Here is a 13,099-nt window from a genome sequence, read left to right as displayed (position 1 = left end):
AGGCCAAAAGAAATCATCTTTAAAATACAGAAAAAATATTTGAAATATGTGCTGATGTTTTAATAATACTGTGTCTTTTAAATGAAAGGAAAAAGGGCTTTTTGGTCATGTTTGTCAACACAGGATTGTGCTAAAAGAATGCATTTGTTACACATGCAGAAAAATGTATAATAAAGTATTTTTAATTCCAATAAAACAAAATGATAACAAGAAGGTATAAAGAATAAAAGAACAAGTAAAAAGGAAAACTCACTTGTATTTATAATGAAGATGTATAGTTACACAAACAGGTGTGTATACGTGTGCATGTGCAAAAAGTAGATGCAAAAGATTTGTGCACAAAATAGGTTAAATCAGTGTTCCACGTTAAGCCCAGTTCAGATCGATGATTCGCAACGCAGCAAAACAGTTTCAGGATGTTGCAGAGAAAACCGCAGCGGTGTGAGCTGGTTAGTTGCAGAGCGTCTGAAGCCGTTGCGTGAAGTTGAAGAAGAATGATGTCATTATTTCACTTCAGCCAATCAGGAAACAGCATTAAATGGCGTAAGCACCCTGTCTCCAGACGGCTCCAGATCCTCTCTTTGCTAACTCTCGGTCTGTTACAGCTGTAACACTGTGAGCATGTCACTGTCACTGTCAACCACTTCTTTTTATAACCATAACAGAAATCCAGCTAGATAATTCATATAACCTTTGGCTAATACTAAGGTTATAGTATTAATGCAGAAGTAGTGGGTTATGTCAGTGCGTCGTTGCTATGGAGACGGTCAGCTGTGTCTGTGTGCGTTGCGTTGATGTGAGCGGCCCAGTTTCAGAACGTTTACCATCAGTTGGGATTCTTTTGGCAGTTGCATCCAGTCTCGTTGCGAATCATTGATCTGAACTGGTCTGAACAATGAACAATGTTTTAGTAAAAATGAGCTGATTGCAAAGTAATGAGGTCGTTATTTTGAGAAGTTGGAAACAACCTGTTTCTTTGTTATATCTTTCTATTATCTTGCAATAATAATTCTTGGCTCCTGTGAGGGCTTTTATGTTTAACTCTTGACTTCATATTAGTTCTGTGTTGGCTGAAATGCGCTTCCATACATGAGTTTAAACAAAGCACCGTGCCCTTTTTATCTGCACTGGTGTTTTAACAACAAATTGATTTAAACTGAAACTTTTGGATTAAAGAGTGGAACAAGGTCTCTGCATATCACAGTATTAGTTCTGTGTTGGCTGAGATGGGCTTCCATACATGACGAGTTTACTCCCTGTTGTGACAGAACTTTCAGGCAGCAGGAGGAACTTGTAGCTTGTTTGGATATTTCCTGGAATATTCCAGATGTCGGCCCGTCTGCAGATGAAGTTTTTGTCCTGTTGTTCAGCCTGAGCAGAACAGTTCAAAGGTCAACTCAGCAACACAACCTCCAGCAGAGACGTCCCCATCCTGAGCTTCAGCTGCTCCTCCTTCTCACACTGTAAGTGAAGAGGTGAGCGTCTTCTTAGATCGTTCTGGAAAACACCCTTTTATGTTAATGTTCTATTTTAATGTAATGTTTAACATGTTAACTTTTGCATTAACAGCATAATATCTTTATTTTGTCACTTTTCCTCGTGAACATAGTTTAAACCTGCTCAGGAGGAGAACAGCTTTGGACACACTCGGTCCATGTTTACTGACATGTTTCATCGACACTAAACACAGAACAGCTGAGGTTGATGAGGATGTCAGTAGATTTGCAGGTATTTTGTTCATAAATCAAAGTATTGGACACATTAAAATGTTGCATTAGATATCAATCGATCAATCGATCAGTCACTTTTTGATTTAACTTTAACTTAACTGTCCATTCGTCTTCCTGCTTTGCTTGGTCTAATTGTTTGAGTTTCTTTCTTTAAAGACTTTTGCTTTGTCTGTCAAAGCTCTTCTTAGACTCTGTTTTTAATGTGTCGTATATAAAGTTGTTAATATAAAAACCTCCTGGCTACTTTTACACGTCTGTATTAACTACAAGTAGAAAGTGTCATAAAAAGATTGAAGTAAAGGACAGTCATCTAAAGACCAGATTCATAGGAATCACTCAGATGGTTCAGCCTGAAGCAAAGTTGTAGATGGAACAAGAAGCTGCACAAATATAGCATAAAGTGGCTAACATCATTTTATCAATCAAACTTTATTTACATATCAGCTCTGACCAATCAGTGCACAAAGTACTTTACACACGATTACAACACAGAGATAATACAAATAAACAAGTTAAATTCTTTCTGCATTTCTTCCTCTTAAAATGGTGCAAATGATTCAGATGAAAAACACACTGCATGAAACACTGAAAGGGACAGATACACTTCAAATGTTTTCATTCAAAGAAGCTTTGACTAAAATAAAACGTGTTCGGTGAGTGACAGGAGATCCAGCAGTCCCGATGTGCCGCTGTAAAAAAGCTCTTTATGTCTTTTTCAGACGTGTTTTTCTCTCAGCTGTTGTTTCTGTTTTCCTTCTTCCTCATAGAAACCAGGAGGCTCCTCCTCCTCCCTCTCCTCCTCCTCCTCCTCCTCACCTCTCTCCCCCAGCTGCAGCTGTCAATCAAACTGGACAGCTGATGCGTTGCAGATCTGCACATGTGCGCTCTTGTCCTCTGACGGGACAGCCGGCGTCCATTAACACCCTGCCCCCCCCTCACCTCTGCATACAAACACCTTCAGAAAGCAGCTCTTTGTAACATGATGAACAAGTTAAATGATTGATTAAAGATATTTTATAACTTCTCTCCCTCCTCTTCCTCTTGTTCGGTCTCACCTTTTCTTCTCCAAACAGGGTCTTGCCCCCCGTCCTCCCCTCGGCCTCCCCCCTGCAGATATTTATAGCGGACTCGTCTGTCGGCCCGGCCGTGTTGCTTATCACCGTGTGTGTGTGTCACTCTATTTCTGACTGTCCTGCTGCAGCCTGTGTGTGTGCCTGTGGTGGTGTTTGTGTGACGGCCGGACTCTCAGGATTTTTCATTAACCTTCTGGATCTTTAAGCCGGTTCTTTGCCACGTTTCTGCAGGTACGCTGCTGTGTGTTCTGTGTGTGTGTTAGCGCCCGGTGTGCAGAGATAATGATAATCTGCTGGTTTTATTTATAGGTGATTAGAGCCGAGGGCCTGACGGGGCCTGAGAGGTTCGGTGACATTGGATTCAGACAGAATATAACATGTGCTCTTCACGGGAACACTGCTTTTTAGGATTTGTTCAGTAATTAATTGTGAAAGGTCGTTTCTGGGGTTATAAAAACAGTACTGTGAGTCATTCAGGAGCTATTCAGGTGTAAGATGCCACCCTAAGTGTAATAACTTAAGTAAAACCTGCTGTATGAGGTTACATTTCTAAGCAGGAATCATTTAAAAGTCGGTGTTTGTCCTTACAGGATGAGGGCCTCGTCCTGTCGACCTGTTTACAGGGACAAAAACAACCAGACGCCTAATGTGGCGCTCACAGGCAGAGGCTGGGGTTTCACACTGTGTGATCCAGACTAAATTTGGTTAACCAAACTGGGGTTAGACTGAGGCACAAATGTGTGCTTTTATATCTGTTAACGTCTCCCGTGATGAGCTGAGGAAGCTGAAAATACTGGAGTGAAACACGAGAATCAAAGAAATAGACACGGATCGATGACGGATCAAAGGCTGTGATCAGCTACAGTTTGTTGGGTTCAGTCCAGTTAATGGGAAACTTTCTGTACTTTTAAACCTGGACTATATTTCTACTTATTTTTAAGTAAAATGTATAAAAAATATATAAAATGGCACCGGTAGATTGCTTCAGCTCACAGTTGTGAAACAGATTCTAATGGTAATCTTACAGGCATCAAAGGTCGTCCACTAAAAGTTCTTGTTGTTTCCACTGACAGGCTCAGATTGTTATTCTAAGTGTGTGACAACATGACAGAAAGGATCCCTACAGAGATAGACCTTTTTGTTACAGAGGAAGATGATTGTTTTAACCACACACAGACGTTACATCGCTCTCTGCAGACACACCAGACTCCATTGACAAAAACTGTGATTTTACCCCCCAGAACACAGAAGTTGCAGGTCTACCGCTGCCTTAATCGGTTAGTTTAATTGTGTTACTGTGTGTGACAAAAAAAAATCTGAACGAGCCATTTAAAAGACTAAAGTCGCACAATAACAGACAAAAGAACTGGTTGTGGCAGCGTTAGACCAACTACTCCTGTGCTCTGTGAGGCAAAATCACTGTTTTTGTCAATGGAGTCTGGTGACTTAGAAAGAAAAAACTTGTTACCGCTGTTTCTGTCTAAAAACAAGCATCTTCCTCTGTAACAAAAAGGTCAGTAATGTTGAATAACAATCTGAGCCTGTCCGTGGAAAAACAAGAACTTTTAGTGGACGCACTTTGATTGATTGATTGATCGATTGATTGAGAGCATCTGCTTGCAAGATTACCATTACAGTCCGTTTCACTGCTGCTGGCTGAAGCAATTCTAAAACCCTGTGTACATTTATTCATTTAGTCTCCAAAATATGTTGAAAAATTTGATCCGGGTTTAAAAATACAGAAAGTTTCTCAGTAACTACTGAAACCTACAAACTCTGTAGTAAATCACACCCTCTGATCCATGTGTCTCTGATTCTCATGTTTCACTCCAATTTTCAGCTCTCTCAGCTCACGGGAGACATTAACAAAGATTGACCTTTTTGTTGAAGAGCAAGAAACGGCTGTTACAACGCTCTCTTCAACGTCACCAAACTCCATTGACAAAAACACTCATTCTGCCTCACAGAACATAGAGGTGGCTGGTCTACTGCTTGCCCCAAACAGTGAATTTGTTTGTGTTAATGTGCGACTTTAGTGTTTTAAATGGTTCGCTCAGATACAACACAATGCTTTTGTCACACACAGTAACACAAACAAACTAACCGATTAAGGCAGTGGTAGACCTGCAACTTCTATGTCCTGTGAGGTAAAATCACTGTTTTTGTCAATGGAGTCTGGTGTGTTTGCAGAGAGCGATGTAACGTCTGTTTGTGGTTAAAACAATCATCTTCCTCTGTAACAAAAAGGTCTATCTCTGTAGGGATCCTTTCTGTCATGTTGTCACACACTTAGAAAAACAATCTGAGCCTGTCAGTAGTAGTAGTAGTCCAACTAGTGGACGCACCTTGATTAGTTGCAGGATTACGTTTCAAAGCTGCAGACTGAAGCAATCTACTTGAGAATTTCCAGACCTTTTGTACGTATTAGTCCTTTAGTTCCAAATATATGTTTAAAAAAATAATAAAATAGGGCCTAGGTTTGCACATGCAGATATTACCCTTTAACTCTACGATATGTCGACAGGTAAAAACCTGACAGAAGTGTGATTGATGACTCTGAAATGAAACCAAAGACGGTGTAAAGTGTGATGTTGTTTCTGAAGACTTGATCATGTGACAGCCTTTAAAGCTCTGAGCAGAAGGACGAGGAGGAGACAGCTTCTTAAAGAGTAACGACGCCTCAGTGGACACAAAGTGTCTGTGTAACATCTCAGTAATGGAAAAACGTATCAGCGTGACATTTGAGTGTGTTTGTGTGATGACTTCTCCACGACTGACGTGATCCGAGGGAATGAAACCATCTTTTTTTCTGTCTCATCATCTTCAAGTCACAAAGCAGATCTGACACTTCTCATCAGCCTCACGGCTGAAGCTTCACGTTTCTCTCTTTTATCTGCGTCAGGTTGAGTTTCTCTGCGCACACACGCCGCCACTCTGACATCACATCTGGCTGACATCTGTGTGACCCTCCCCCACACACACACACCCCGAACCCCTGATCCACCACACTCCCCCCTCTGTGCAACCATGGCACTGTCTTCACGCTTAAAACTGTGGGAGCAGAAGGGAGGTGCAGAGATGCTGCATGCTGTTAACTGATCATCTAACACATGTAATCCTCAGTGTGTGTGTGTGTGTGTGTGTGGTGTGTAAGCATTGGTTTCATGGTGAGTGGACCCTCTGTTCTGACCCTGATTCATCACTGCATGTCACTGTGAGTCTGCCTGCTGCTGTCATTGATATATTAGTCATCCTGCATGTTTAGAGTACGAGTTTGAGCTTTAAAAAGAAGCAGTCAACGATAGCTGTGGTGAGAAGCTGTTCAGGAGCTGATGTTTGTGTCACTACTTAAAAGAAATAAAGTTCTCCCTTCAGAAAATACAGCACTTAAATTTGACTTCCTGCTGGTACAAGCAAATGATTTGCTCTTACTGCACTACAAACTGAAGCAAAGGAAGTACGTAGGCCATGTAATTAGTCAAAAGTAAAAATAAAACAATTTAAAAACACTTCAAAGTTAAAGTCTTAAATACATTTTACAAAAATACAAGATGGTATCGTCTGCAAAAGAGCTCATTCTGCAGTAAAACGGCTCCTCCAAAGGGTCACCTGATTGATCCGAGGGCGCTGTGAGATGATTATTGGTTACATTTGGTTGTAAATTATTTAAACTTTTTTCTCTTTCTGCCTCAATGAACAGTTTAGCTGAAAAAGTGGGGAGTTAACAGGTGTTGGTTTGGGTTTATTATAACTTTAGAGAAGGCTATGCTAGCTTTTTCCATAGTCTCCATGCTAGGCTAGGCTAACCACATCTTGACTCCAGCTCTGTTGTTAATGATGCCTTCAAATGCCGTCATATTTAACAACATCATGAGAAGAGTCTATATAAACGCCCTCCCTGTCGAAGTATTCATGTCTTGTAAGTGAACATTTTCTGAGAGCTCAAAGTTCACGAGTTGCTAGAAGATTTTTAATGTTTTTAAACATGGCCACAGAAGTTCATTGTTTGTTGATGGTGAGTTAGTAATGTATATGCATTTTCTACATTACGTTACCTTTGCATAAACAAGTCTATTGGCGTCCATGTTGGTGTTTAACCACTTCAATGCCAAGCATATTGGTTACACGACTTATCAACATTATCAGGCAGCATTACTCCAAAGAAAGGCAAAGAAGTGCAACTCCCAAAATCTTCAACTATTTCTAGAACTCAGGACGTCACTTATCATTTCAGTTTATATTTGCTTAATTAGGCACTATTACTATTACCACACAACAGGAGTTACTCAAATGACCACAAAGTGAACTTGTCACATCGGGGCCCCAGTTTCACTCTTTACCTAGTTTATAATCCATCAAGATAATCAATATCACCAATTAACTTTGTTCTACCCTGATGATCAGTGATCATTCCAGTACTGAACTTTGAAAGGGGTCATTTGTTGTAGTAAGTACTTTGCAGTTTTGTTAAATGCTGACTCTTTTGAAAGCTTCAGTTAAAGAGAGAATACGTAACATTTGCTGAACAGCAGCTAATCTAGATTTTAGCATTAGCCACTAATGAGCTTTTGTTCATGGCAGACAAAGAAGGATTGCTGCAGCTAAACCACTGAGTTTACTGTGTCCTTTAAAAGTTACAGAACACAGTTTCAGTTTAATTAAAGTGTCTGAATACGTCTTCCACCACAGTTCTGAACCTCACTGGGACCTTTAAGACCTCTGCTGAAATCTGTTTTAATGAATTTCTTAACCAGATCAGCTGAAGTTCAGTGCATGTCGTACTCCAGCACCACCGCGGCTGCCACGTTTTCTCCTGTTAGTCATCCAGAGTGCAGAATGATAAAAGCCTTTTCAAGCACTCGCGTGGATCTGGTCTAAATCTGGCATCAGGACCAGACTGTGTGAGGATGGAAGAGCTGGCATTGTTACCAGCACTGTTATAATGAATCATTACTCAGCTGGTTCCTCACAAAGTTTCATGATTTCATACAGTGAGAGGGTGAAACAGCCGTCCTGTACTGACCTTTGTGATATTCCCGATGGTGTCAGCAGGTGAAATCTATTAGTTAAATGTCAGACCTCTGGACGCCTCCCTGTTTGGCTCTTCTTCTCTCATGATGCTCGTCATAGCTGCTGACTCAGTTTCACTTATTGAGCTGAGAACATGCTGGAAAACTTTAAAAACTATACTTGACTGTAAAAGTTTAAAATTAAACATGTCTAGGTTTGAGTGCATGAAGTGTCAAAAACCTGCATGTAGCGTATGGTCGTGGTGTTTTTCTGAGTGTCCAAATCAAACAGTGACTTGCTGTGTCGTCTGTTTCAACCTGCTCTCCTCCATCGATCAATCTACAGATAAAGGAGGAGAAAACGCCGGTGGCCGCGGCCGTCCCTCCACCTCCTCTGTCAGCTGTGCCGGGCGGCTTCCTCAAACAGCTGGTCAGAGACTCGGAGAAGGAGACCAAACAGAAAGAGCCCGAGGCCAAGGACGAGAAAACAGTGAGAGATCTTTTATATCATTTCAGTCCAGATCCAGAAACTTACCACAGAAATACTTTGGCAAGAAAGTGTCAAACACTCTAACATCTCTGGTCTTCATGCTAAGCTAGGCTAACTGCTCTTGTGCGTATCTCCATTTCCTTCTCAAATATTATTTGCCCCACTTTAAATGGTATTTTCTCCAGTGTTTCTTTGCATATTTCAGTTAAGCGTATGGCCGAGTTGAGGTTATGTGTTGCAGAATAGAGCTAGGCTAGCAACCTCCCCATTTTTTGGTATTAATGCTAAGCTAGGCTAACTGATCTTGTGTCAAATTCTGTTTTCCTCTTGAAATAGCCTTCCCTTTTCTTAAAATGTGTTTCCCTTACCAACGCTCTCCATGTTTGGATTTAGGGGTATGTTTGGGATTGTGAAACAGAACTATTTCCCACCGTTTTTATTCTTTATGCTAAGCTAATAGAACTGGTCTTGTGTCAAAGTTTGTTTCCCTTCTTAAAATAGCCTGTCTTTACTCTTTAAGAAGTGTTTCCTGTGTCTGTGCTCTCAATGTTTGGGGTTAAAGTAAAACAGAACAAGGCTAGCTGTTTATCCTCTGTTTATAATCTTAATGCTAAGCTAAGCTAATCTAACTGGCTTGTGTTTAGGTCTTCTTTCCTCTAAAATAGTTTTTTCTCTTCCCTTTTAATTGTGTTTGTGTTAAGGGTATGGTTGGGTCTAGATAAAGTATTGCAGAAAGGAGCTTGTCCCTGGTTCCCGTCGTTATGCTAAGCTATGCTAAGAGGTCTTGTGTCCAGTCTGTTTTCCTATCAAATAGCGGTTGCCTTCCTTTTGAATGGTAATTCCTGTAGCGCTTCCCTTCAATTTCTGGTTTAGGATATGGTTGAGTTCAAGTATTCCCAGAGCAAAGCTGGACTATTTGTTTCAAGTCATTATGCTAAGCTAAGCTAAGCTAAGCTTCAGCTTCATTGATACTGATCACACATGTGAGTGGTATCAAACTTCTCGTCTCACTCTCAAGAAAGCAAATTTTTCCAAACTATTTCTTAAAATTCCTCTTTGCCTTTTTTTCCTCCAGCAGCCGAGCAAACTGAGCGACAACCTCGTTCAACAGTTCCTCCTCCCAGATCAGACTCCTCCGATCCTGGAGGCAGAGATGTCCCTCCGGGCTGAGCAGCTGATCAACAACAGCAAACAAGGACGCAACTCGGCCCAGTCGGACGGCCGCTCCTCGTCTCAGAGGCTCATAGTCACACCTGAACAGGAAGCCAGACAGGAAGTAACACCAGAACCACCAAAGCAGCAAATACAGGACATGAAGTCAGAGAAAAGCCAGAAGAAGAAGCAGGAGAAGGAGAGGATAGAGGAGGTGAAGCAGGTGAAGCAGGTGAAGCAGGTGAAGCAGGTGGAGAAGAAGGAGGAGGGGATGGAGGAGAGGCAGGAGCCAGACGGAAGGCAGGCCGACACGACCATCACAGAGCACGAAAGAAAAGAGGTGTGTACTCCATCATTTATAATATAGAGTGTGACATGTGCATGATACCGACATTAGCAGAAATAAAGGAAACAGGAAAAATCCACCTACCAGCAGGTATGAAACAGGAAGTTACACATTAAACCTTTTTGTCTTAAACGTTTCTGTGGTACGATGGTGAGTTGTAACTTTACACAAACATTGATGATGTCTATACCAACACTTCTACACAGAGAGTATCTCGCAGCTCGTCAGTGTTTGCCTTTGTTCCTCTCTCCTCTTGTGTCTCTGCAGACGAGGGACGTGTGGTATGAAGCTGGAACTGTGTGGTACGTCCACAAGGACGGCTTCACACTCGGTGAGTCATTAACAAAGAACACACACACACACACACACACACACTCAGAAGTCAGGCTCACTAACAGCACATTAAACATGTTTGCTTCAGTTATGCCGGATTCAGAACAAACAGTATCAGCTTAATAACTGTCTGGACTTATAGACGTAGGGTGTTTGCGTGAGGAGAGACCCGTCTTCAGATGTTAGAAGTGCAGCTGCAGTGTGCAGGACAGAAAGGAGCAGGGTCTCTCCTCACTCCTAAAAACATGGACATAATCTCATTTGCTGGAGGACATAATGTGTGTGGATTAGTCGAGTCCTCTGATAATCCAAACACAATCTCTGGTAATCCTTCAGCCTTTCATATTATCTACATATCATGTTACACATCACTCATATCATGTGTCTCCTGATCCGTCTGCTCTTTTTATCCATCCGTACAGCTACTTACTGCTCCTCTAATCCCATTAGACCTGCATATGGCCCCACAGCCCCCGACCTTTGACCCTCGTTTACATGCAGGGGTCAGAGAAAAGATTAGAGACATGCAGCAGTGGTGGAAAGTCCTGTACATTTATTAAAGTGCTTTTTTATACTGTCTGCTTCTACCCCACCACATCTCAGAGGGAAATCTGTTACTTTTTACAGCGGTTAATCGAGATGAAAGCTGTGTTAACTTTTCAGCGCTGCAGTGGGTTAGCGCTGTCGTCTCACAGCTAGAAGGTTCTGAGTTCTAATCCCTGTTCAGACGTAGTGGGCCTTTCTGTGTGGAGTCTGCATGTTCTCCCTGTGCATGCGTGGGTTCTTTCCGGGTGCCCCGGCTTCCTCCCACAGTCCAAACACATGCTCGTTAGGTTCACTGGTGACTCTGAAATTGCCCGTAGGTGTGAATGTGAGCGTGAAAGGTCTGTCTCCGTGATTGACTGGTGATCAGTCCAGGTATAACCCCGCCTCTCGCCCAATGACAGCTGGGATAGCCCCCAGCTAACCCTAACCCCCCAAATGTTTCATAATCGTTCTCTGGTTGGTTTGTTTGCTCTCGTTTCAGCCACTCAGCTGAAGCCAGATGAAGGCACGCCTGAACTCCCAGAAGGCCGAGTGAGAGTCCGCCTGCAGACCGACGGATCTCTGCACGACGTCACGGAGTACGAGATCGAGAAGGTACGAATCAGTTCTTTAAATCTGTTGTTTAAAAAGGATACCACAGACATTTCATATTGCATTTTGTAAAAGTTATCAGACTCACAAGAGAAAGAAATAAAGGTCAAAATAGAACAAAAATCCAAAACACTGGATCCTCCTGTTGTGTAAACTGAAACCCTTCCTCCTCAGTGTAACCCGTCAGACCTGGACCTGTGTGAGGACCTGAGCGACCTGCAGAGCGTGAATGAATGTGGAGTCCTGCACACGCTCACCAGCCGAGCTAAAGCTAACATGCCGCTAACGCACGCGGGACCAAACCTGGTCAACTTCTGGCCTCCGTTACAGACGCACAGCAAGGTGAGGAGGCAGCGCTTACTTGTTGTGTTGGTTTTTGGGTTGTGATCAAACTAGCAATAAAGACTCTTTAAACATAGAACAAGAGGAAAATCCCTCCAGTGATAAAATAAGTGTGCTTCTATGTGTAGTTGACCTGAACTTACTGTCCCTATCACCTACAAATATAACGGTCATTCCTTCTTCATCTTCTTCCTTCAGACTCCGAAGTCTCGGCGGGGGGAGTCGGTGTGGGACGCTCCTCCAGCTCTGGCCGCTCTGGTCAAACGTGTGTACGTGTCGATGGTCGGCAGCAGGAGGGACCACAGCGTGTGTGCGGTGGGACGCAGCGGGACCGGAAAGACCACGGCGTGTCAGGCCTTCACTCACGCTCTGCTCAAACAGGCGGGAACAACCGGGGAGAAGATCAGCGGTGAGTGGAGCCGCCGGACGAGTACATATCCTCTTTCTGCTGACTCTTCATTCATCCTTTTCTTCTTCCCTCACCAGTGGAGCGCGTGCAGGCCATGTTCACCATCCTCCGCTCGTTTGGCTGCGTGAGCTCTCAGCACAGCGACGCTTCCTCTCGCTTCGCCATGGTCTTCTCTCTGGACTTTAACCACGCAGGACAGGCAGCTGCTGGACACCTACAGGTACGAAACACACACACAGACACACACGGTCAACATAATGAGTTAAACCAGCTGCATACAGAGTCACTCATGTGTTCTCCTGTCCCCCTCCTCGCTCTCTGCCTCCGCTCCATCAGACGATGATGCTGGACAAATGGAAGGTGTGTCAGAAAACGGAGGGAGAGAGTAACTTCCTGGTCTTCTCTCAGATGCTGGCAGGATTCAGCACAGAGATGAGGTAAGACTCACTCTGCTTTATATTTTTACTTCACTACTGTTAACTCACTGTTTCCAAAGAGGTAACACAATAGTGATTTAGTGACGTGTTTTCCATCATTTCAACGCTAAAATAAAGAAATGATCTAAAATATAAAACAGAATTATTAATAATTGTGTTTCTGACACGTTGATGGTTGAAATTTAGACGTTCACCTTGTTTTCAACCAAACTTCAGTCTTGAAATCCCGGCTGGCGCTCACTGGGAAGTAAATTATTAAAATGTCCGAACAAAGATGGACAGACTGAGGACAACCGAAGGTCAAAGTTCAAAATAAAGTGCTCATCCAGAGAAGAAGAAACTGATCGATGATCAGATGAAGACAAACACTCAAATAGCAGAGCAACTATCGACGAGGAAAAACAAGAGTTACCTGCTTCTGACCGAACGTGTCACCAAGGAGAGCAGAAGATCTGTGGGGCTGTTACTCTGATAAAAACATCACTTACACATCGTTGAGGTTGAACCAGTCGTCCTGTGTTTCTCCTCATTTTGCCTCTAAACTAAGTAATTTAGGCCCAAAGAGGTCGAATGAGCCAATGTTACAAAACCCAACATACTCATCATCGTCTCTGAATCTTCTCTCTTTAATGTTCCTTCAT

At 42.7% G+C, this 13,099-nt stretch overlaps 1 protein-coding gene across 1 annotated transcript in view; it reads left to right on the top strand.

Moving 5' to 3' along the window:
• The window catches only part of LOC138602417 (unconventional myosin-XVIIIb-like), a 53,251-nt gene that overhangs the window by 3,562 nt on the left and 36,590 nt on the right, over positions 1 to 13,099 (top strand). The window contains exons 2-10 of the mRNA XM_069673891.1: positions 3,010 to 3,034; positions 8,159 to 8,302; positions 9,378 to 9,794; positions 10,068 to 10,131; positions 11,161 to 11,273; positions 11,445 to 11,612; positions 11,811 to 12,021; positions 12,099 to 12,241; positions 12,358 to 12,458. Coding sequence (XP_069529992.1) covers positions 3,010 to 3,034; positions 8,159 to 8,302; positions 9,378 to 9,794; positions 10,068 to 10,131; positions 11,161 to 11,273; positions 11,445 to 11,612; positions 11,811 to 12,021; positions 12,099 to 12,241; positions 12,358 to 12,458 — 1,386 coding nt within the window. The remainder of the gene's footprint in view (positions 1 to 3,009; positions 3,035 to 8,158; positions 8,303 to 9,377; positions 9,795 to 10,067; positions 10,132 to 11,160; positions 11,274 to 11,444; positions 11,613 to 11,810; positions 12,022 to 12,098; positions 12,242 to 12,357; positions 12,459 to 13,099) is intronic.

The sequence above is a fragment of the Semicossyphus pulcher genome, unplaced genomic scaffold, assembly GCF_022749685.1.
Source record: "Semicossyphus pulcher isolate SPU_LCO1_2020_fin unplaced genomic scaffold, fSemPul1.0.p SCAF_22, whole genome shotgun sequence".
Taxonomy (NCBI): domain Eukaryota; kingdom Metazoa; phylum Chordata; class Actinopteri; order Labriformes; family Labridae; genus Semicossyphus; species Semicossyphus pulcher.
This window is presented reverse-complemented; position numbering and strand designations above follow the sequence as displayed.